The following is a 24,276-nucleotide window of genomic DNA, read 5'->3' on the forward strand; positions in this document are numbered from 1 at the left end:
TCAAAATGCCTTTTGAATGGGAGTGCATGGGGCACTTCTATGATAGCATCAAAATCGCTATTTTTAAAACACTAAGAAGGCTCGACACAACATGAAACTTTGCTGGAAGTCTCACCAGGGGCTCTACACATGAACTCCAGCATTGACTACATTGTTTGTGTACGCAGAGTTTACTAAAAAGAAAGATTTTGAACGACTCACTGTCTCTGTGTCCGCCGGCATTTTGACAGTCAAAAATAGTCGATCTCCGAATGCAACAGGGAGGATAGTAAAGATGGAAATCTCCTTAAGCTTAGTTCCATATAAATTCACGGATAATTTGTTGTTTTTTCATTAGGAAAAATCAGTATTGACCTTGTATTTGAAAAAAGAGTGGCCACTTATATAGGTATCATTATAATTTGCGTTTTTTTTTTATTCTACATGCATTTCATTTGTTTTGCACATGAGGCAAAACAACTGCAGTTGGTCACTTTACATGTTGGTCAGACGTTGTGGAAGGTGTAACATTTTGCTGATGGTCAAAGGGCAGAAAACAGGCAGTTTTCTTGCAATCAATAAACTTACCTTAAAGGATAAGTTTGCCGATTTTCAACCCGCTTTGCATTATTACAGTGTCACACTCCATGTTTCTCCATGTTACCTTCATCCAGATATACCTGTTTATTTGTCAGCAAAAGTCTGACGAATGGGCGTTGAAGATTTTGGCATGCCTTGTTCTCTGTTTCTCTTGTTATTAGGGCTTTTTTCGTTTGTTTATTAATATTAATATTTGAATATATTCAAATATTTATTAATATTTTGACCTAGGGCTGGGCGATATGGCTGAAAACTGTATCACGATATAAGTGTTTCATATCGGTCGATATCGATAATTATTGAATTTTTTTATAACATATTTAAAATAAGGACCAGTCCAGGAGACAAATATATTACATTTAAAGATTTTTTTTATTTTAAACTTAACCTACCTTTGATTATAATCCCATCAGTTATAAAGGCAGAAATGTCAACACGACCATGGAAAACTCAAAAGTCTAAAATCACAATGAACACTTAACAATTATCTCTTAACATTAAGGTGCAAAATTAAAGAATACGTAAGAAATGATTTATAAAGGGGTGGGCGATATGGCAAAAATATAATATTACGATTTCTTTCTATAAATTCTATAAATCTATTTCTTTCTATTTTCTATAAATTATACATTGATACTTATTAAAGCTATTAATAAAGTTATTAGTCAAGAGCAGTGAGTGATTTTCTCTTTACATTTTGTTGTTTTATTAACATTAAAGGGATAGTTCTCCTAAAAATTCTAATTTTCATAATTTACTCTCTCACGTTGTTTTAAACTCGAATAAGTTTCTTTCTTCTGTTGAAAATAAAAGTTATTTGGAAGAATGACCAACAGTTGATGTACCCCAGTGACTTCCATAGTATATTTTTATGGAAGTCAATGGGGACCAGCTACTGTTTGGATACCCACATTCTTCAAAATATTAATATTAGAAAATATTAGATAATTTTTATTTTTGGGTGAACTATCCCTTTAAGGACAAGCGGCAGCGTGTTTACTATTACTGTCTCTTTAAGAGCTGCGCGCGACGCGTCTATTATACACGCATTTGACAAGCAGATTTTCTCTCAATTTTCTCAAGTTTGCTTTTACTTTAGACATATCCGACTAGTTTATGTAAACCTTGTGTGTATATAACAGTATTAGCAAAATAAGACTCGAAAGATAACTTAGTATTCAGGCGCTGGTAGACAGGCTTTTAGTGCATGTGAGCTTCACATGTATGCGCTGAGAAACGCACACGCTAGAACGCATCAGCACGCGAATAACAGAGAAACTGACGACGGTCTTGCATAATCTGCAGACGACATTGGTCTGACTACGGTCAGACTTTAAGTCAGGCGAGCTGACTTTTTCTGTTTTATCTAGTTACTAGAGAGTGAGTGCCTTTGTTCATGCAATCAAACTTGCTTTGCTGGTTGGTTCCAACGAAAAAAAAAAAAAAAATTATCGAACGTTTTATCGAACGCATTTTTTATTGATATTGATTAGGTGTCTATCGCGATACATATCGTTATCGTTTTATCGCCCAGCCCTATTTTGACCATTAAAATGCCTATATTGGTATCAAACTGAAGTTGTATATGTTCTGTCCACCAGAGGGCAGTGTATCAGTCAATGTCAATAGGCAGGCAATGATGTTTTCAAAAGAAAAACACACTGTCATGATTGTTTGTTTGTTTTTATTAAAAAATTAACTTTGTCCTTACTCGTGATTTTTTTTCCTTGTTTCTTTGGTAACCCAAAGTAGCGCCACACGTTGCTTTTCAAATTGTCAGGAGTGTAGATTTCGAACTCCTCGTCAAGCATAGTTGTTGTAGGCATTGGCGTGGGCATTGTTTTGGTATACAAAATAGGCGCCCTAAAAAACAGGAGCCCAGATGACCAATAATAGCCTTGCTAATGAGCTCGCGATTCACAACTTCACCAGTCGTGAAAAAGCCTTGAAATCTGAATTGAAAACAATGTAAAACACAAGTAAACACATTTACAAAAAATAATGCCCATAACAGGTTTGAATATTAAAGGATGCCTAATATTCGTTCGAATATAGTTTTTTTTTTTTATATTCGAATTATATTTGAATAGTGAAGTTCGGAGTCAAAGCCCTACTAGTTATGCAATCTCTTTGTTTTCTTCGTATTTTACTGTATAGACAGCCAAGTTTGATAAAAATCCCATTTTGTCTACAGTGAATACCCCATTTAATTTCTAACTATACTTTCACACTTTGTAATACTTTTAATGCATACTTTTCTATTTTTTAAATTAAAGGATATATATATATATATATATATATATATATATATATATATATATATATATATATATATATATATATATATATATATATATATATATATATATATATATAATTGTTTTTTGTTTTTTGATATATGCCCATTGAAAATGAACACATTTTAGTACAATGCAAATACATTAAAGAACCATATATGTGTATTACTGAGCATTAACGTGTTTCATGGAGCGGAAGATATGATGACTAGTTGCCTATAAGTATTGTAATGGTGCACAGTGTTGGGATGGTGATTTCCAGCCCAAAAGCTCAAAAAAACCCACTCAAAAAAACGCCCAAAATTTGACTGCCAAAATAATGTGATATAATTTTATTACCATGTCATTCAAGGTTGAAAAGCACTTTTTAGCATTTTTATCTCCTTAAAACAAAACGATCAAATAAAATAAAAACAGGGCAATAATTAAGGAGAATTATAGCCTGGCAAGCCAGACCTACATCAAGATGTTAGGTCTGGAAACTCACCATAGACGCGGTTTAATCCGAGGGGCGGATAAACGGCTGTCTTTCAAATTCCCTCTGCACGCAATAGGACAGCGCTTCAACCAACCAGAGCGTTTTCCCAACAGCGGAGCTAACGTTAGTTGATAGATTCAACTTTTGCCATATCTGGCCGGCAAAACGACGAACACATCTTCCTTTTTTTTAAGAATGACTTGAGTGCCGTTCTTTGCTCTTTTCTCAAAGAAAAACTTAACTCCAAGTCCTCCAGAGTCGAGGCCAAAGCCGATTCGAAAGACTGTTCTCCAGCAGCCGTCATTCTTTGTTTTCAAGTGGCAGGTATCCGTCGTAACTCTGTCGTCATATGTTTAGCCCGCCCCACCTACTCTATACGCGACGTGATTGGCCTGACCCAATTTAGGTTTTTGCAGCTCGAAAGTCTATGGAGAGTTTCTAGACTACCCTGGCTGCAAAATACATTTTGCTGCCGCTAGGGTGCATCTAGATTTCTAGGCTAGGAGAATTAGCAAATATGACTAAAATGTCCAGGTGGACATTGTCAAAATGGCAATGATGACTTTAACCCTCATAAGTACACATTGCAGAACATAACGCAGAATTTAGCCATCAAAACTGATTCATCGTTGATTAGAGTAGTAGAGCGCATGCAGTCTAGACGGTGTAAAAGTTGTAGATGTCTGGCTAGGCTAGTGTGCACATGACCATGGACAGGAGTCGTCCCATATTCGATTTCAATTCAAGTCATTCAACTGTGCTCTCTCCTCTCAGAGTTATATTCACCATCGAGTCATCTCCCACCACATGTGTACGTTTTTAGAGTTGCTCACTATCTGTATAGTATGTCACTTTGGCATTAGCGATCACTTGAACAAACAGCTTCAACTTATCGCGCTTAATCGCGTCTGCCTGCTGATCGCTGATTGGCTAAAAGTTCGTGCTCATCGGTGATGTCAACACCAATGCCAGCTGACTCTGCATGGGCGTGTGTGTTTAGTAATGTCATGATGACTGATTTTATGGACTACATGCACACTTTAGATTAGACTTTAAAATGTAGATGTTTGAAAACCGCCGAACTGACCCCAAACCAGCCCAAACCCCTTTTTACCCGCACAATCAAATTGGAACCCGCCCAATCTCGTGTACAAACCAATAGGGTGTCAGAATGGTATATGTTTATACTTCTCATCCAACCACAATCAAATTCACTCTCTCCGGATCGCGCAATTTATCTGGGTAGCTTTTTTTGTTTGTTTTTTTACAATGACAAGCCGGAATGAAAACAAACCGAAATGATATAGGAGTAACGAGGCTATTTTTAAAATGTAAGGAGTAGAAGTGAAAAGTCGTCTGAAAAATAATTACTCCAGTAAAGTAGGGCCTATAGATACCCAAAATGTCTACTTAAAGGGATAGTTCACTTTGAAATTAATTTTTGATATGTTTTAGCTTACCTCAAGGGCATCCAAGATGTAGGTGTCTTTGTTTCCGCAGTAGTTTCAATTTTGATATTTTTAGGTCAAACCGTTCTTGTCTGTCAGTCATATAATGCAGGTCTATGGTCACTGTCTCAAAACACAAGCACAGAGTCCAAATTAAAACAATTCCCCATCGTCCAAATGAAACAATTCCCCATCATAAGTACACATTGATGGCCTAAGACACGAAACGAGCGGTTTGTGTGAGAAAACGAACAGTATTTATATAGTTTTTAGCTCTTGAAAACAGCACACGTCCAAATGATCTGACGGCGCGGGCGAGTATAGATGTATACATAGATGTCGCCTTGGCTACTGCAGTTCATTGGAACGAAACCGTAGCAAAGCGACATCTAGTGTATATATCTATGCGGGTATAGATGTATACACTAGATGTCGCCTTCGCTACTGCAGTTCATTGGAACGAAACCGTAGCCAAGGCGACATCTATGTATACATCTATACTCGCCCGCGCCGTCAGACCATTTGGACGTGTGCTGTTTTCAAGAGCTAAAAACTATATAAATACTGTTCGTTTTCTCACACAAACCGCTCGTTTCGTGTCTTAGGCCATCAATGTGTACTTATGATGGGGAATTGTTTCATTTGGACGATGGGGAATTGTTTTAATTTGGACTCTGTGCTTGTGTTTTGAGACAGTGACCATAGACCTGCATTATATGACTGACAGACAAGAACGGTTTGACCTAAAAATATCAAAATTGAAACTACTGCGGAAACAAAGACACCTACATCTTGGATGCCCTTGAGGTAAGCTAAAACATATCAAAAATTAATTTCAAAGTGAACTATCCCTTTAAGTAAGGTAACAAAGTATTTGTACTTCGTTACTTGACACCTTTGGTTGTGACGTAATGCTGTCATAAATTAAGACTCATGACAATGTTATTTTAGTGTTATTTATTAGAATTGATTTTTCAGTTCCAACTTAAATTTTGTTATGTGCTTTTGTCATTTTTATTAGTTTTTATCTTATTTAGCTTCAAATTATATTTGAGTTGAAGTCATTTCAGTATTTCCACTTCAACTTATTTATTTCAGTTAGTTGCCAATGCAACCTTTCTTATTTTTATTGAAGTTTTTCATCTCATATTTGTATTTTATTTATTCCAGCTTATTAGTTGCTAGTTTTAGGTGACAATAACAACACTGGCTCATGGAGCACTTGTGTCCCTTTTAATTTGTGGCAAACTTTTTCTTGGACAAAACATCCGAAGCTCTTTTATTTTTCAAGGACTGATGTAATGGAGAAGATCAAGGCTTAGTTTTTGTTTTTTTGTTTTTCTCGTCCTGGATGGTCTATAAAAAGAGGTTGGCACACGTTGTGTGGCCGAGCGTGCGGTCCATTTGCTCATTAAAAAGGACATTCATCACAGAGCGTCAGTCGCCAGCCAGCTCTCGCAGGGTTTGGTGCAGGGCTGGGTGGAGCCAGGGCACTGGTGCATGTCCTTGAATGTGTGTGTGTGTGTTTGTTTGTGTGTGTGTGTGTGTGTGTGTGTGTGTGTGTGTGTGTGTGTGTGTGTGTGTGTGTGTGTGTGTGTGTGTGTGTGTGTACAGGACCCACCTGGTGCAGTATACGTGACACTCTCTCTCTCATTCACTCTCCGGGTTGAGGAATCGATGTAGACACACACACACACACATCTTGTCTTCAGCACAGTACACATTTCAGGAAAGGAGGGTTTGTCACCACTCTCAGCCCAGGGCAGCCATTTAATACGACCTTGTGCGTGTGTGTGACGGACTGAGCTTGCACTCGGAGCCAGTGATATTCGCAGGGCTGGAACCTGGTCCAGGACAGACGAGAACTCAGTGTGGGGTTGCGGAAGTGAGCTGCGCCCCATCCGGGATGAGAGAGGCTCAAGGATGCGCCCTCTATCTCAGTCACTCGCGGACTCTCTCGCGTTCATCGGCAAGATGGACACTTCCTCCTCCGCTCGGTGCACACTAACGCCGTCCTGGGAGACTAACATGCAACCCGTGATTAACCTGGAACAGAATTTGGGTTGGAGTTAAATTGGGATGAGGTAAGATTAGGATATCACTGAACTGAATAATCACTCAGTGGCTTTATTTTGTTAACTCTTTTACGTTTTTTAACTTTAACTTTAGTTGTTCCAGTGTGAATTTCCAAATACTCAAGGACGTTTCGTCCCGCTGTTTCTTGGCTTCACAGTTTCCATCTGTCTTGTCGTGGTAGCCGTTTTCGCCGTGAGCCAGCATATTTTGGCGTTTGTGCCTCTAGCTGACATGTTTTGCAGGTGTCACAAGCCGTGCCAGTGTAATCAGGTCGATGAGCATCCATGCGCCTTAATCAACATAATGACTAATGGCTGGAGAGCGTGTCTGCACACTGGGCTGTGGTTTGCACTGGACGTCCTGTTTCTTGAGTTCAGTTTGGTGGCTCGTTGCCCATCACTTTAATAACAACTTGCTGTGATTGACCCTCAATGCTCTCGGTTAAAGACGCCAAGCCTGTGGTGTTGTAAACCTTAGATGGTTTTGGTTTATTAGAATGTGACTCAGCTTGAATGAGGTTTGTACTTTGGACTTTGATTATAACTTGGTTTACCACAGGTCAACACTTTTTAGCTAGTGCAAAATGACTGTTTAAATTAAGTGTACAGCAAATATATTACCGTTCAAAAGTTTGGAATCTTTTTTTAATAGAAGTCTCAATAAGGAATACAGTAAAACATTTACTCCTGTGATCAAAGCTGAATTTTCAGCATCATTACTCCAGTCTTCAGTCACATGATCCTTCAGAAATCATTCTAATTTGCTGATTTGAAACATTTCTTATTATTATCAATATTGAAAAAACTTTTGCTATTTCATATTTTTGTGGAAACCGTAATACTTTTTTTTTCAGGATTCTCTGATGAATAGGAAGTTCAAAACAACAGCATTTATTTGACATTTTTTTGGACTGTCACTTTTGATCAACTTATTGCATCCTTGCTGAAGTTAATTTCTTTAAAAAAAATAATCTTCCTGACCCCAAACTTTTGAACGGTACTGTATATAAATATATTTGATGACCTCATCTTTCACTGCATTCACAGTGCATTTAAAGGCGCAGTTCTCCCAAAATGTAAATTCTGTCATCATTCACTCAAGTTGTTTCAAAGCCTTTATTGAGGCTTTATTTTGACTTTATTTTGTGGATTGCAAACGGCAGTATGTTGATGCTGTTCTTTTTTAAATGAAATGAAAGCATATAAACCAAGGTTTATCAAGCTCCATAAAAGTAGTTCATACTTGACAGTGTGCTTTTATTTAAAGTCATATGGAAGTTATATGTGTGAGGAACTGACCGAAACATATTCACTCGACTGCAGTGGAGGGTAAGATTTTCTGTAAATATTGACCGTTCCTCACACAAAGACATGAGCCGCTTTTCCACCATTGGGCCAAACCATTCCCATTACGTTCACTGCCGATCCGGCCCAGCCGGTATGGATTTGGTTTCATTTTCCAATGCACGGCTGATATCAGAGCTCTTTTAAATGTAATACAAATGCGTCAGTCCACACTTTCTCTCTCTGCAAGAGTTTACAGATGGTATGAGATGTAAATAGTGACCGCATTATGGAGGATTATCAGATATTTCTTTTATTTTTATTATTAAATAGTGTTAACTTGGCTCAAATAGCAAGCTTTGCCAGCTACAGAGAAAAATTGGTGACCAGTGACCAGTCCTGAAGGGCGACGTATTCTACCTGCGCTTTTCAATTCAGCCCGAAAGCAGTTTGTGATCATGCCGTGCCGAACCGAGCTCAAGTGGAAATATAACTGGAACCGTTCCTTAGAACCGTTCGACCCGATGGTGGTGAAGTGTCTATCGGTGACAGCAAATTAGTCCACCCTTTATTCAAATATTACAAAAAAAATCTAGATTTGGTAAGCATATTGTGTAGTTGTGCTTGTTAGTCAATTGTTTTATTTGTGATAACGCAATGAAACATGACAAATTGTGCAGATAATTTTTGGTCAGGCTGTCATACAAAGAAATAGTGAACACATGCAAAAACAAGAGGGAACCAACAAAATATTAATAACTGATTATGCTGTAGTTAAAGTATGCTTTTTTTTTGTTTTTGCATAATAAGATGATAACCTGTAGCTGTAGTTTGCCATTTTTTCAGATAAAAATATGTTCAGGCTCTTTAAAAACAAAACCCTTCCAGACATCACTTTTGGCCACTACTACAGTATATATCTGAGTAAAGCACAATATTAGTTTATAAATCATTTAGAATGGGACTTTTGCATATTAGGCTATGATATTATTGGATAATCTAATGTTACATAATTTAAAAAGTCAGATATTGAGCAAGTTATTACATTATGATGTAAAATAAAGTGTTTTCTTTAGTATAATGTGCGCTTTACAAAACCGGGAATATTTATTAAGACCATAAATTGCATACATTTTCACTTTACATTGTCTATAGGCAAAAGTTATGCACGAGTTATAACAAAAGTTATTCCTCATTCATCACATCAAAATGTATCTACTGTTGGTTGCTCTCTATTTTACAGTACGTACACTTAAAGTGTTCTGACCTAAGCACGTACTGGGTAATATAAGGCAATTGCATGGGTTAAGGTTAGGTTTAGGGGTAGGTTCAGGGTTAGTACCTAGTTATTACCCAGTTATTGCAATTACTATAATAAGAACATAGTATATATACATGGGGAACAGGACTGTAAAATGATGTGCTACCCCACTGTTCCTTTCTCTCAATCATTCTCTGTCCCAGCATCACCTTTCATTCACTACACTGAAAAGACGCCTGATTTAGGAGCGACTGATTTTGTTTGTCTGTGTGCAGCTCAAGCCCATGAGAGAATGATGAGCCCCACTGGGCCCAGTCCCAATCCCAACATCCCATCAGAGTACTGCTCCACCATACCACCCATGCAGCAGGCCCGTGCTGCCGGCACCCTCAACTCTCCCCCACCCACCGTCATGGTCCCCGTGTCTGTCCTCAAACACCCCGGTAATGACGGTACGCACTGCACTCTGAGCCAGAATGCTGAGTGTTATAGAGTTATAGCTCTTATGGCTATAAAACACAGTGACTTCCACTTAATATAATTAGTACACGGATGAAAGAGTGGTTGTGTCCCAAAGTGCATGTACTCCATATCATATAGAGTGGAAGACTAGACCAGCTTCACTAGCTAAATTAATATTTTAATCAGCAAGGACGCATCAAATTGACTAAAAGTGGCATTAAAGACATTTAAATATTACAAAATGTTTGTATTTCAAATGTTTTTTTGAACCTTCTATTCAAAATCATGAAAAAAATGTATCATGGTTTCCACAAACATATTGCACATACAGTCAGCTTTCATTTCGTTTCTTGAGCAGCATATTAGAATGATTTCTGAAGGATCATGTGACACTGAAGATTCAGCTTTCCATCACAGGAATAAATTACATTTTACAATATTTAAATTTTTATTTTTTTTAAATTGTAATAATATTCAACAATATTACTGGTTTTACTGTATTTTTGATCAAATAAATTCAGCCTTGGTGAGCAAACATTTGGTGTTATACCTCTTCATCACGCCTGATTTCAAGCATACTTTATTTGATACCCAGTTTCAAGCCTGATCCTAATGACACTGTCGTTTGTGTTTCTGTATTTGTTCCTGTAGGTTTTCCTCGTGAGCAGAAGCACGTGTGGTTTGCTGATGGTATCCTGCCAAACGGTGAGGTAGCCGACACCACCAAACTCTCCGTACAGACCCGAAGATCCTCTCAGGAGTCGAGCCCAATAACGCCAGACCCACCGGGGGTGAGACGCCGAAATCCTCTAAACTGATGCTGGAGGTAATTCATAGTGACAATTGAAGTAATTAATTGATTTGCTTTCTTTCAGCCTGACAGTAAAATTCCTGGCGAGTCTGATGAGAGTGCCGGAGTCAGTTCTGACAGCGCTACTGAAGTGAGCCGCCCGCCCGTCAGAGGCCCGTGGGACTATGGCCTACTTTGTGGGGTGGGCAACTGCGTGCAGAGAGCAGTCAGTCTGGTGCCGGAGGATGACGAAGGTCTGCCTCCACTTCTCATTACCACAGGAGAGGAGGAAGATGGGGGTAAGGGCTTCTACCAGATATCATTTTGAAGGTCATTTCTGTCTAAATGATAGGGCTGGGGGAAATAAAAAATGATGAAATGGTAAAAGGTGTAAAATGGCAACTACATAAATGCCTAATGATTATAAAATTAAGGCCTGGTTTCACAGATAGGGCTTAGATTAAGCCAGGAGTAGGTCTTAGTTAAACTACAGTTAAAAAACATTCATCTTGACACAAAACAATGACACTGACATATTTTAAGATATATCAGTGCAAGTAGCTTTCTGTTAAAACAGCTCAAACATGCATTTTAGTCTGGGATTAGACTTAAGCCTCGTCTGTGAAACCGGACACATATCATATATAAAAATAAAATAAAAACTAGAAAATAAAAGTTGTTTGCTCTCTTAAAGTAACACACACACTCAGGTTGCTATTAAGAATCCTTAGATCATTCATCATACAACCAAGATGCTTTTTCACCCATGTTTTAATTTATACAGTGTACAAGTTCTGTTGTGCAGCACTTTATTTGACAACAATAAAAATACATTTATTTTATTTTATATTTTCTTTTGGTTGCATTTTAGATTGACTAAAATGTTAAAGTTTTATGAATTTACTTCATTAGACAACATTTTTTAAATGTTTGTTAATGACAACAAAATATTATTTACGTATAGAGGTTAATTAGTATCGAATTGAATATAAACTGGACTATAAATGTCATTATAATTAAACTGAAGCTACTGCCCTTTTGGTTATTATTTTGTCGCAACAGTCAAATGTGAGAATTCAGAGCGAACTCTTTATAATGTGGTGCTGTTTTTCTTTAATCTGTAATTTTCTTTTCATTTCATTAGATTTATTAGTTGAGGAACGTCCTGCTGCTTGCCAAATATTGCTGCTGTTGGAGGAGGGAGGCCCACAACCTCTGATCTTCGTGCTCAACGCCAATTTACTGGTGAACGTCAAGATCGTCACATGTATGTCACGATGTCTGAACTTGATTTGAAATATGTGATCATGTTCCACTTGTTCATTTGATGAACATCATTGCTCTCTGTCTCTCTGTGTTGTAGATTGTGAGAAGAAGTGCTGGTGTCTGAGCTCTAATGGTCTTCAGGGAGTTGGCCAGAAAGAGCTGGTGTTTATAATCGAGTGTCTCCCAGAGGAAAACAGCCTGCCTAGAGACGTATTCAACCTGTATGTTAGTATATACCAGGATGCACAGAAAGGTACGTCACCCAGAACTCTTAAAGATGGTATCAGTGATTTCAGGCCCAAAAATATTGTATCACATTCATCTAATCTTTCCTAACGATCCGCTTGCTGCCCGCCCCATAACCCTCCCCCTGTCGGTGATTGGTTGGAACACTATTTGTTTTGGTTTTGAGTGTTTGGCTAAACCATTTGTTTTTGTGTGCAGATCTCAGAGCCTAGGCTGCCTACAGAGACGCAGTTTTTTGACGGCATGCTTATGGGGCGGGCAGCTAGCGGATCGTTAGGAAAGATTAGATGAATGTGATAAATATTTTTGGGCCTGAAATCACTGATACCACCTTTAAGGCATTACATTACTGGCGAAAACAATGGTTTTAAATGCACTGGGCAGTTTTTATATTTTGGGCTATTTGGCTTTTCATAATGTGGTGTTTCAGACTAGATCAAATACAATACAAATCTTTAAGTGCAAATTTTGTTCTCCTGAGTCAGAAATCATGCTTACATGCACCAAACTTTTCAGTTTTATCTATATTCTGAAGGTTTTTACTGAGGGGTTTGTTCATGCATCCTAAAGCATGGTGAAAATAATTTGTATCTGGCTGTTTACAGTATTTTCAGATTTTTGGAGTGATAAACAGAGATATCTCTTTTTTTTAACTCTGATATATCAACACAATGAAACACGAAGTTTGAACCTGACTTTTCCAAAACAGAAATCTGAATATTGGGCAATGTATGCATATTATTAGTGCATATTTAATTAGATAATGCTTCATTTGAATATTTAAGCATACCATATCAGAAATACAAAATATGTTTGCAATTCTTTATGTAATCAATCAATTTGGCTAAGTACGGTGATATCTATTAGTTACTTTATTTTTTTTACCCTATTCACCTTTTGTGTCCTGCCTTAAAGGACCATAGTTTACTCTCTATAGCACATGTGTCAAACTCAAGGCCCGCGGGCCAAATCCGGCCCGCCACGTTATTTTATATGGCCCGCGAGAGCATATGGAAATTTAGGCTGCCGAAAAATTTCGTCCGAAAATAACATTTTCGTTTTTTGGCCGAAAGATGTAGGTCTGAGAAATCCAAATTTTCTCAGGGGAGCAAGCCCCCGAACCCCCCTAACTACCTCACATTTGAATAAGCATGACTGTGTGGTAATGTGTGCTGGTGTGGCTACAGTGCCAGGGCTGAATTTTTGAGCCAGTTTACCCCTGCATATATACAATAATACATTATTCTCTGTATCAAATCATTATTACCCAGCCCCTCATGTTTCTGGCTCATCCCCTTATGTTTTTAAAACCTAGAAACACCCCTCTAAATGCATATACAATATTTGTAACTTAAATAAGTAATAATCAAATAAAGACACTATATTAACATTTTAAAAGTCTTACAGTTACAACCGGCCCTTTGAGGGCAGCCATAATGCTGAAGTGGCCCTCAGTGAAAATGAGTTTGACACCCCTGCTCTATAGCATTTTATTTTTGCACCAAAACCAATATTCCACCCTCTTTCTGGCCTTTAGAGATTTTTTAACTACTATACTGATAGCAGAATAGATTATACAGGATTTTTTTTATTAGCTATGCTGCATTTGTTGCATAATATTTTATCTGTTTAACCAAAACTCAGAACTTTCAGTATGTTAATGAGTGATATATTGTGGCTTATATGGTGGTGTTTCTTATTTTTCCCACCACAGGGAAGTTCGTTGAGCACCTTGGCAATGTGACATTCACTGATAGTTTCCTGGGCAGTAAAGACCACGGAGGTGTCCTGTTCTTCACTCCAACCTTTCAGCCTCTGGACGGTCTTGCTTTGCCGCAGGTCTCGTTCCTCTGTGGTCTTTTGATTCAGAAGCTGGAGGTGCCGTGGGCTAAAGTGTTTCCCCTCCGACTGCTGCTCGCTCTAGGGGCACAATACAACGGTGAGCCCTCATTAGAACATCCAGAGAAGAAAATATTGTTATTAAAGCGTATATTGTTATCAGAATATACATTAGCTCATAGTTCCACCCTTCCAGTCATGTGATCTGTTGTTTATTTTTTACAGTGTATCCCTGCCCATTAGTGAGCGTGCGTTTCCGTGACTCAGTTTTTAAAGAGACAGGACACACCATCATGAATCTGCTCACAGTACGTGTTCACATTAAACCCTCACTTGTCTGTCCTGGCAGTATTTTACTCATTCATATTAACTTGAATGAATAGTTCAGTCATGTACTGCTGTTTTGAAGTCTTGTTTTGTTTAATGATTTAGAAAGAAGTTTCTAGTCACAAAGGCTGCATTTATTTGATCCAAAATACAGTAAAAACAGTAATGTTTTGAAATATTGTTACAATTTAAAGTAACTATTTTCTATTTGGATTTTTTAAATGTAATTTATTCCTGTGATGCAACGCTGAAGTTTCAGCATCATTACATTAGTATTCAGTGTCACATGATCCTTAAGAAAAATATTCTAATATTCTAATTTGATTTGCTGTTAATGAAACATTTCTTATTATTATCAATTTAAGAACAGTACATATTTTTGAGGAAACAGTAATACGTTATCTTCTAGATTCTCTGATGAAAGTTCAAAAGAACAGAACAGCATTTATTAGAAATATATGTAACATATAAATGTTTTTACTGTCACTTTTGATAAATTTAATGGTTCCTTGCTGAATAAGTGTTCATTTCTTCTTTTTTTAAGTATAAACTGTAGTGTATGTCTTTGAAAATAATGTATTTTTATGTTTATAGCTGTTTAATGTTTATATGGCTTAATGGTGTGCAGCTGAGGTATTATTTGGTTTTAGCCTTTTACTCAATATCTAAATTTTAGGTTTATTGTGGTTTTAATTAAAATGTTCTAATTTGTGAATGATTTTTCCCTGAAAGATTTTAAAGGATTTCAAATAGTTTGAAGCTATTTTTCCACCCAAGTAAAACCCGAGTCGAGGGTTTAGCTCAGGGACAGTTAATGAAGGAGATTAGAGAGCGCTCAAGACTGAGGCCTCTCGAAGTGTACTTGAGCTCTGAGCCACTTTTGATTTCCGAGAATATAAGAGCTTCGTTGGTCTCCATTCTAACTATAGTGCTTTCAAGTACGCTTACAGCCACTTTCCTGGACACAGGCATGGAAAAATTTGAAAATGAAGTTGATCAAAATTGGCTTATTTCTGGTGAGACTCTGGTGAGTCTGAAGGTAAATGTAAGCTGGGTGCACACTGTAGGATTTATAATAGTCCTTTACGATTGATGCTTGTCAGACTGTACGTAACATGGGACACAACGTGGACCAAAGACATTTAAATAAACCAAAAACAGGACGTGATGTCACAAGATACGACCCTAAAAAAGGACAGAATGCTCAATCATACCTGGTTCCTCTCATCTCTCATACAGCTCTGTTGTCCATTACAGTTCGGTACACTTTTCCTTTGAGCAGATCTTTGTTTTTGTGCAACAGAGGAATTCATGCTGCCGTTTTGATTCCTTTATTCATTTTATAAGCTCTTCATGAGTTCTCAGCTGGGAAAAATAGCATTATATGTGCGCACATACAGCAAGCGCATTTAGCCCACACACGGCATTGTTTTGGATGTTAGGTAAGTTCTGTTGCAAAATATACGTCATGAAATCTGTTTTTTGTTTTGTATCTTTAGGCTCTGTTTTAAAAATGACAGTGTGAATGCTAACCAGGACTGAATGTATCATTTTCTTTTGTGGTATGGACCAAAAGAACCAAGAGAACTGAACTACAAGTGTAGATAAATGTGTGACCTATAGGCCTTGTATCCCCAAACGCTTTGTATCCTCCTTCATTCTTGTGTTTTGCTGATTTTAACACAGGATCTGAGGAACTACCAATACAGTTTACCTGTGGTGGAAAGTCTGCGAGTACACATGGAGCTGGGAAACAGCTACATCGAGATTCCCAAGTCCAGGTTTAATGAGGTCAGAGTTATACTTGAGTTGTGCAGCAGTCAGGCTGTGTTTATTGTGTTATTGTCATTGATTGTGTTGGTTCTTTTCTGGCTGTTGCAGATGCTGAAGGTGGTGAACTCCTCCAATGAGCATGTGATCAGTTTCGGTGCGTGTTTCAGCACAGAAGCTGATTCCCACTTGGTTTGCATGCAGAACGAAGACGGAAGCTACCGGACTCAAGCCAATAGCATACCAGGAAAAACCAGGAGAGGTTTGTCAAGCACTGCTGCTAATCCTGGGCAATATAGCTAAAAAATATTTAATAACTTTGTGTTTTCTCTTAAATTGGGTTCAAATGTTTGCTTACACTTCAATAATGCATTCTAAATAAAAGCTTTAAGTATTTTGGTAACACTTTACAATAAGGTTCATTAGTTAACTTCTTTAGTTAACATGAACTAAGAATGAACAATACTACTTCAGCATTTATTAATCTTAGTTGATATTAATTTCATCATTTACTAATACGTTATTAAAATTAAATGTTGTATTTGTTAACATTGGTAAATGCACTGTGAACTAACATGAACAAACAATGAACAGTTGTATTTTTATTAACTAGCATTAACAAAGATTAATAAAAATACTAACAATACTTTTAAAATTACTTTTGCTCATTGTTAGTTCATGTTAGTAAATACATTAACTAATGTTATTGAACCTTAATGTAAAGTGTTACCAGTATATTTAATGCATTAATTATGTTATGTAATGCATATTATAATGCATTGTATGGTCTTATGAATAACCATAGTTGTAATATCTATTCTACAAGATCTATTGGGGAAAACACTCATTAAGTTTGTTGTATCATATTTGTTTTCTGATATCAGCAGATAACAAGTCTTTGTTTTGCAGTGACTGGAGCTAGTTTTGTGGTGTTTAATGGTGCTCTGAAAGCCTCATCAGGATTTATTGCCAAATCAAGCATTGTGGAGGGTAATGCTTTTATACAAGTCAGTTTTTTGAACACTACATCAGATTATTACTCTTAAAATGCAGAGCTGTATCATCACGCTGTCCTTTTTCATCTTTAGATGGGTTAATGGTGCAAATCCCTCCGGAGACAATGGAGGGTTTGCGACAGGCCCTCAGGGACCAGAGCGACTTCCAGATACCCTGTGGAAAGGCAGATTCTGAAGAGACACGAGAAAATGTGAATGTACGCTGGGTCGACTGGATCGCACCTGTCAACACTGGGTACCAACGATTTATCATACATATTTACACTTAAAAATCGTAATCTTTCTAAACTTTTGATAATGTTTTTGAAAGAAGTCTCTTCTGCTCACCAAGGCATTTTATTTCAGTATTCATTCTTATATGCTTATTTGATCCTCAATTATTATCATTATTGCTCTATTAACAATGGTTCTTCTACGTCGTATAATTATTATTATCAATGTTATCAATGTGGAAAGAGTCATAGTTTTTTTCTTCAGGATTATTTGATGAATGGGAAATTCAAAGAAGAGCATTTATATGAAATATAAATTGTTTGTAACGTTTTAACCCCCGGTTTATGACTAAAATGCAAGTTTGAGCTGTTTTAACTGAAAGCCACTTTCACTGGCATATCTTAAAAGACATCAGTGCCATTCTTTTGTCTCAAGATGTTTATTAAAGCAACTTAAATGCCCTAATTGATCTAAGGACTAATCCTGGCCTAATCTAAGCCCTGTCTGGCTTAGTTATTTTTTATACTAACACAATATTACTTCGGTACTGATATTTTTATACAATTTAATATATCCTTGCTGAATAAAAGTATATTAGTGTACTTAACCATTCCAAAGCAAAGGTTTTGACCAGATGTGTATGTTCTTATCAGATGCTTTCTTATAGATGTGCAATATGCCAATACTGTACTGAATAATCACTTTACTGAGTGATAAAGCACTATTGATCGGTTTGGCTGCTGCTGCAAGTAACCTTGAAAATGTTCACCGCATTAATTGGGCACTATTTAAAATTCATTCCTTCAGCTTCCTTCAGTGGTTATGCTGTGTCAGGTGAAAAATAATTCCCCTAAGAAAGTATAACATGTTATGTGTTTGCATGTTTGCAGAGTCTCCAGTCCAGTGGATGGCAAGTCTCTGGAGGGAGTGTCCAGCGTCAAGATCCAGCAGGACTCTGAGTTTGAGATGGATGGCCGAAACATCAGGTGTACTGAGGTGTGTACTGCATGATGCCCGCACAATGAGTTCCTCGTTGTCATCTCTGGTTCACGTCCCGTCTCTCCCATCAGGTTTTCTATCTGCTGAAGTCTTCAGACGTTTCCCTATCTGCCATCCTCACATCATCAGCTCAGTTTCAGAGAGAGATTGCCACCGCCAGCTGCGCTGCCCTCTGCCCGCACCTCTCCGTGCTCATGGCCAATGGATTCAACTCTCTCGCGCTCCGAGTCTCCACCGACTCGGACATGGTAAATCATTTCCGGCACTAAATTACACAGGAGTGTTGATGAAACAACTCTGAAACCCATTTTGTAATGTAAGATGGAAATTGCGCTTATAAACAGGCTGTTTTGAACCTTTAAATTGAAAGTTCACCCAAAAATGGTCTTATCCAATTATTCACCCTCATGTCGTCCCAAACTCATTGGACTTTCGTTTATCTTCGGAACACAAATTAAGATATTTTTTTATTAAATCTGAGACATTTCTGTCCCTCCCTTGAAACTCTATTCACCCGAAATACTAACGGTTCAAAAGAAATTGTGAGAGAAATCCTTCTTAAAGTCTTCTGAAGAGATTTGATCGCTTTATGTGTTTAACTGATTTAATTTAGGCTTTTATTCACATATAAACATTGATCAGCGGACAGAAGCTCAACCGTACTTGCTTGACGTGCAAGAACAAACCTCATTGGTTTTTGCGGAAGCTCAAACGTGCGGCATAACACGCGAGAATGAACCTCATTGGTTCTCACGCATCAAGCAAGTATGTTTGAGCTTCTGTGAACTGTTAGGGGTTAACAGTTTAGGACCCAAGGACCAGATGTTTGAAAGAAGACACGGAGTCAGAACAGTCGCTTACAGTTACAAAGATCACAGCAGTTATACCATTTCCAAGGTCTAAGCTACGTCATTGCTTACAGGTTGAATGATTCTCATTGGCTTAGAAATAGATAAACCTAGTCATTTTCCACACATATACAGATAGACTGAAGCATATCTCCATCGATTATTCAGCTGACATTCAGACCCTGAAGTTCGACTATAAACAGGAGTCTCGTCTCAAAACATCAAGATAACAAGTTCTTTCTCTCAGGATAGGACATTTTAGTCTAAATGGAAAATATAGGCTTTAACTGAGAAATGGTCCCTTAAACTATAGACTTCAATAGCCGCTTTCCGACCGGAGGAACCTTTTCACAGTTCCTAGAACTATTGGCTAAAGTACCCGGATGTCGGCGTGTTCGCACTGCAGGAACTAGGAACGATTTTAGTTCTAGGAACTCCATTTGGAGGAACTAATTTAGCTCCTATTTCAGAGTAGGGTCTAAACCAGCAGTATAGGAACTACCCGTGACGTTAGTGTACGCTGATGACCGAACGCACGCAGAACACCAGCACCTGCCATTTTTAAAACAGCTAGAATGTAAACACACAGATTATAGCCTATATATTTACTCCAGAAACTAACTATACAAACATGGAAAACAGTGATAGATGGGGATGGGTCTCTAAACCTTTATTCTGAAGAGAAACTCCAACGCAACTTTGAGGGGACCAAGTCAAACATGATTATGTATTTCTGCTCAGCTAGCAACACTGGACATCAACCACACGGCATAGGCTAATAACCTTTTTTTCATATACTGTCTACTTTCTATAACAGTTCTGTCTAATAACATGTTAAACAGTACTGTTAGACAGATCGCTAACTAATAAACGAGCATTGTTTGCTCTGCCGTTCTCAGCGCCGCCAAAATAAAGGTCCGTCGCACCGTCAAAATAAAAGTCGCCGCGCTTGTGTCACTCCCTTAACCCTCCTACCAGTTCCTATGGCCACTTGGCCAGTGCAAACACAAACAGCAAAACCGAGTTTGGGGGAGAGTAGTTCATAGAACTGTTTAGAAGTGGACCGTTCCTATAACTAAGTTCCTGTAACTACTTGGTCGGAAAGCGGCTGTTGACCCCTATATGATTTAACATGTTGAAGACCTTTCTCAAACACAAAACATGTCCCTATTTCATTTCTGGAAGTCGGGATAAATAGGCAAGCGATGTTACTGCATTCAAATATCAAATATAGACATTAAAGAATACATGAAAAGAACATTTCAGTGATCACACTGGTGACTTCTATAACAAAGTAAAATCTCCAGAGAAGTCATTCAACTCATTTGATATTTAGAAGGAAAAATATTGATTAATACCTTGATTATAATCACTCATTTCATAAACATTGAAGCAGCAGTGGATTCCAATCCACCCCCTTCAGAACAAATATGATCGCTGTAAACGTTGTTGGCAGATCAATGTTTGGATTAAACCGCTTGATTCAGCATTTAACCCAGTTCATTGAAACCACCTGAAAGAACCGGTTCACTGAAGTGAATCTTGAGACTTGAGCATTTGATTCAGAGTTTTAAGTCTGGGACATTTAACATTTTTCTCTGCTGCTTTTTGGAAAAAATGGTTTGTTACTGGCATCACTCCTTCATTAGTAACTCAAGACACTAGTATGTAGATTAAATACATAAGATGCATTTGTAATCCACTGATTGTGTTTTTGTAGGTTGAGTACCAGGCTGGCTCTAGTGGCCACCTCCTGCCTCAGAAGTACATGAACGATCTGGACGGGGCCCTGATTCCCGTCATCCACGGAGGAAGCTCCTGTGTCCCCCATCAGACCATGGACATGGAGTTTTTCTTCTACATCTCAATGAGCATTTGAACGCTGCTGACTTTCCATCAAAGGCAGCCAGTGGAACCTTCACATTCATAACCGATGAGTTGCAGATGCATAGAAACTCCTTATCTGATATCTGACAAGGTATGGAGAGTTTGATGCATTTTAAAAGGAAATTAAAAAGCACTTCACTAAAGTGGAACTATATTAGCGATCCTTTAGAATAAAGCAGAGGTCTTGGATGAGCAACAAAATAAAAACGTGAGAACTGTGCTGTGCTTCTTCGGTGGTGTTTCCGGGGTCTGTTCGGTGGATGCTGGTCGATGAACGTTGGTTTGAACTCAAAACTGAATTGTTTTTGTATGACTGATATACAGAGAATTATAATCATTACTTGATTGCGCACACCGTGACCGAGCATGTGAAGTCCTGCGTTTCTCACATTATACGTCCGTTTTTCTGAGCTGGAATCTGCGGTGTTTCTGTTTTTTCCATCCATCATAATTTACTGTTACCATATGAAGTAGCTTCGTGTGGACGTAAAAATCCATATGAAGATTTTATGTACTGATTATTGTACTTTCTAAGTACTGCGTCTTATGATTAGTCAATGTTCCTCGATCTGTAAAATACACAGAGGTTAAAATACTCCTCAGTTTGAAGATGTATAGATGAAATCATCTGCTAATTCAATTAAGCTTTTATTAAGCTCAAATACTATTTTTGGAACAGTTCATGTGTTGATTAAAGGTGATATTTTTGATAGGGCGTTAAAATTACAAAGCATAACTCATTCTGCAATTATAACCCAAAAAAGTGCAGTTGAGTGTATAACTCGATGTCATGCTTATAAAAAAAAAAAATAGTTGGTTGTTTCGTTTCAAACCACATATATTTACCAAAAATACAGTTCAGTGTAAAGGAAAAAGACTGTAAAATCATCTCTATAAAACAATTTGCTTTAACATTTATACTATTATTTTCACACTACTATATTGATTAAAGAAAAGGTCTTTTATTGAAACCTTTAAATGGCTTTATTGGCTTTAAATTACTATTAATTCATTTTACTGGACAAGCTGATAAGCACTATTAAAGATGTGTTGTTGGTGTGACTAACCAGGAAATGAAAAATCTGGCTTTTAAAGTTGGCCTGTATAAAATCTCAACACATCTGAACACTTTCCATGATATTTAAACTTTGGTCGGCCAATCATTATGCCAGTTAGTGAAGATGCCAAATTTCCTCACCAGTGCTTAATTTGTTATCTGTTTGTGCGGATCCAGTATCTCTCGTCGGAAGAGGCGTTTATGGGCGCTCCTGACGAGAGTTAAACATGCGCCGTTAAACAGAATATTGGCCGTAGTGACAGAAAGGGAAAGATTAGCAATGCAAATGCTAACAGTGAAGAAACTACCATGTTCTTTTTATCACTCCCGGCCATAAATATGCTATTTGCATTAACGCAATATCAGTAGAGAATATGAATGACACATCCCCAGTATTTGATATTCTTTATTTTGATCTGCTGCTCTCCTCTGTATGTTGTTATTAGGATGTCAAAAAGTTTCAAGTTAATTTGTCAGTCTGGTCTGCCTCTAATTACAGCGCTCGCCAATGTCAAAATGATTAAAACGGCCAATAAAACCAAAGACTGTGAGCATGACATCTAGCATGATGCTTAAGTTTTAACGCAGAAAGAGCGCGAGGTAAGATGCAAGCAGCTAAACATTGAATCATTAAATGTTTATTAAATTAATGTCTGGTATATATTACGATAGAAAAGTTAAAAGACTGGCACTGAACTACTTGACCTCTTTAGTCAAATGTTGCCTTTTTGATTGGAAAATATATTATTCATGTGATTTGTGTAACTAATAAATGAATGTGAGTAGCCTAATAGGGATTTGAGTACATGGCATGTTATTTTTATTATTCCGGCACCTTATGATTTACAAATTAAGCACTGGTTCTCACTATACAACAGATGAGATAAAGTATCTGTCACTTTTAATGAGTTTGACAGATTGAAGAATCTCATTTCCTTATAAATTATTCTGGATGATGTTTCTGAATTAAGCAGCCATTTTATAAATGCAATAACCTTTATTCCTCTGTTCACTAGACTTTGGTCCTGCAGTTTTACATTCATCTTAAAATGTATCTTAAACCTGCAAAACATGAATTATGAATTAAGATTATGTTCATGCCAAGTTTCTGAATTCATTCATTTTTAAAAGCTGCATCTGAACAAAAATCTAAATTTATTAATTTGCAAAATGCACTTTTTTCTGTGATTGGTGAAATGAAATACAAGACGAGTGATTGTTCCTTATTTTTTATTTCATTTTTATTAATAGTGATAAAACACAACATAAACAGTGATGAATAAGTTTATTTGATATATTGACTTGTATATTTAAATAATCTGAAGGCTTCTATAATTCTGTCACAAACCAAAAACAAATATTCTTAAGATACAGATGATTGTTACGGAAGGTTTGAGATTAAATGTCTGAAATGAGTCGAGCATTTTAGACATATCTCAGATCTTCTCACTTATATTCGTGCTTTGTGGAATACTTTGGGAGTTAAATTATTTTCTCACTGTTACTGATTAATTAAATCATCACAATTAAAGTATTTTTTATGCTTTACAAAAAGCTATTAAGATGTTCCAGTTTGCATAATGTATATCTATTTATTCATGAAAACCAGATTTATTTGATTAATTATCTGGTATGGGACCTAAGGATGTTCTTCAAAACAACATTCATTTCTAATATGTATCTCATGTAGAATAAAATTTTGATAAATATGCAAATTCATTGTCTCATGCTCATTTATGACATGTATTTCTAACATCCTTTTTTGTCGTTTAGATAAATTGAGATTTTCCAAATGGACGAGTGATTTTCTGCACATTTACTGCTCACAATATACAATTCTGTTGCAATTGATTGTGTTTTTTTAAAGACATTGTGAGCATCAAACAATTCACAAGCAAAAGTATGTTCTATACACAATGACTCAAATGTATTACGAATGAATTTGTATGTTGACAAGCTGATTTTCTATGCCATTAATGCCTCAACCACCGGTTGAATTGTTTATTTCAAACCTACATATCATTTGTATCCTGTTTTCTTAGACCATATAATACCTAATACCTAGAATACCTAGTGAGACCTTGATTAGCTGGCTCAGGTGTGTTTAATTGGGGTTGGAGCTAAACTCTGCAGG

The 24,276-nt window shown here is 37.2% G+C and overlaps 1 protein-coding gene across 5 annotated transcripts in view; it reads left to right on the forward strand.

The window, feature by feature from the left end:
• Positions 1-23,855, forward strand: part of zfyve16 (zinc finger, FYVE domain containing 16) — a 31,514-nt gene extending 7,659 nt beyond the window's left edge. The window contains exons 5-18 of one of the 5 annotated variants that reach the window (XR_014029298.1): positions 9,698-9,874; positions 10,536-10,675; positions 10,760-10,973; positions 11,819-11,941; positions 12,038-12,193; positions 13,901-14,125; positions 14,251-14,333; positions 16,039-16,143; positions 16,234-16,384; positions 17,032-17,129; positions 17,211-17,373; positions 18,242-18,347; positions 18,422-18,598; positions 20,919-23,854. Coding sequence is in view for 3 of the 5 variants with exons in the window: in XM_081354720.1 (XP_081210846.1) it covers positions 9,698-9,874; positions 10,536-10,675; positions 10,760-10,973; positions 11,819-11,941; positions 12,038-12,193; positions 13,901-14,125; positions 14,251-14,333; positions 16,039-16,143; positions 16,234-16,384; positions 17,032-17,112; positions 17,211-17,373; positions 18,242-18,347; positions 18,422-18,598; positions 20,919-21,077 (2,060 nt within the window). In the remaining 2 variants the exon portion in view is untranslated. Of the gene's footprint in view, positions 1-9,697; positions 9,875-10,535; positions 10,676-10,759; positions 10,974-11,818; positions 11,942-12,037; positions 12,194-13,900; positions 14,126-14,250; positions 14,334-16,038; positions 16,144-16,233; positions 16,385-17,031; positions 17,130-17,210; positions 17,374-18,241; positions 18,348-18,421; positions 18,599-20,918 lie in introns of all 5 variants that reach the window. The other 4 variants (XR_014029299.1, XM_081354720.1, XM_081354721.1 and 1 more) reach the window with 4 other exon arrangements.
• The last annotated feature ends 421 nt before the right edge of the window (positions 23,856-24,276 follow it).

This window comes from Scardinius erythrophthalmus, assembly GCF_964197995.2.
Source record: "Scardinius erythrophthalmus genome assembly, chromosome: 23".
NCBI lineage: Eukaryota > Metazoa > Chordata > Actinopteri > Cypriniformes > Leuciscidae > Scardinius > Scardinius erythrophthalmus.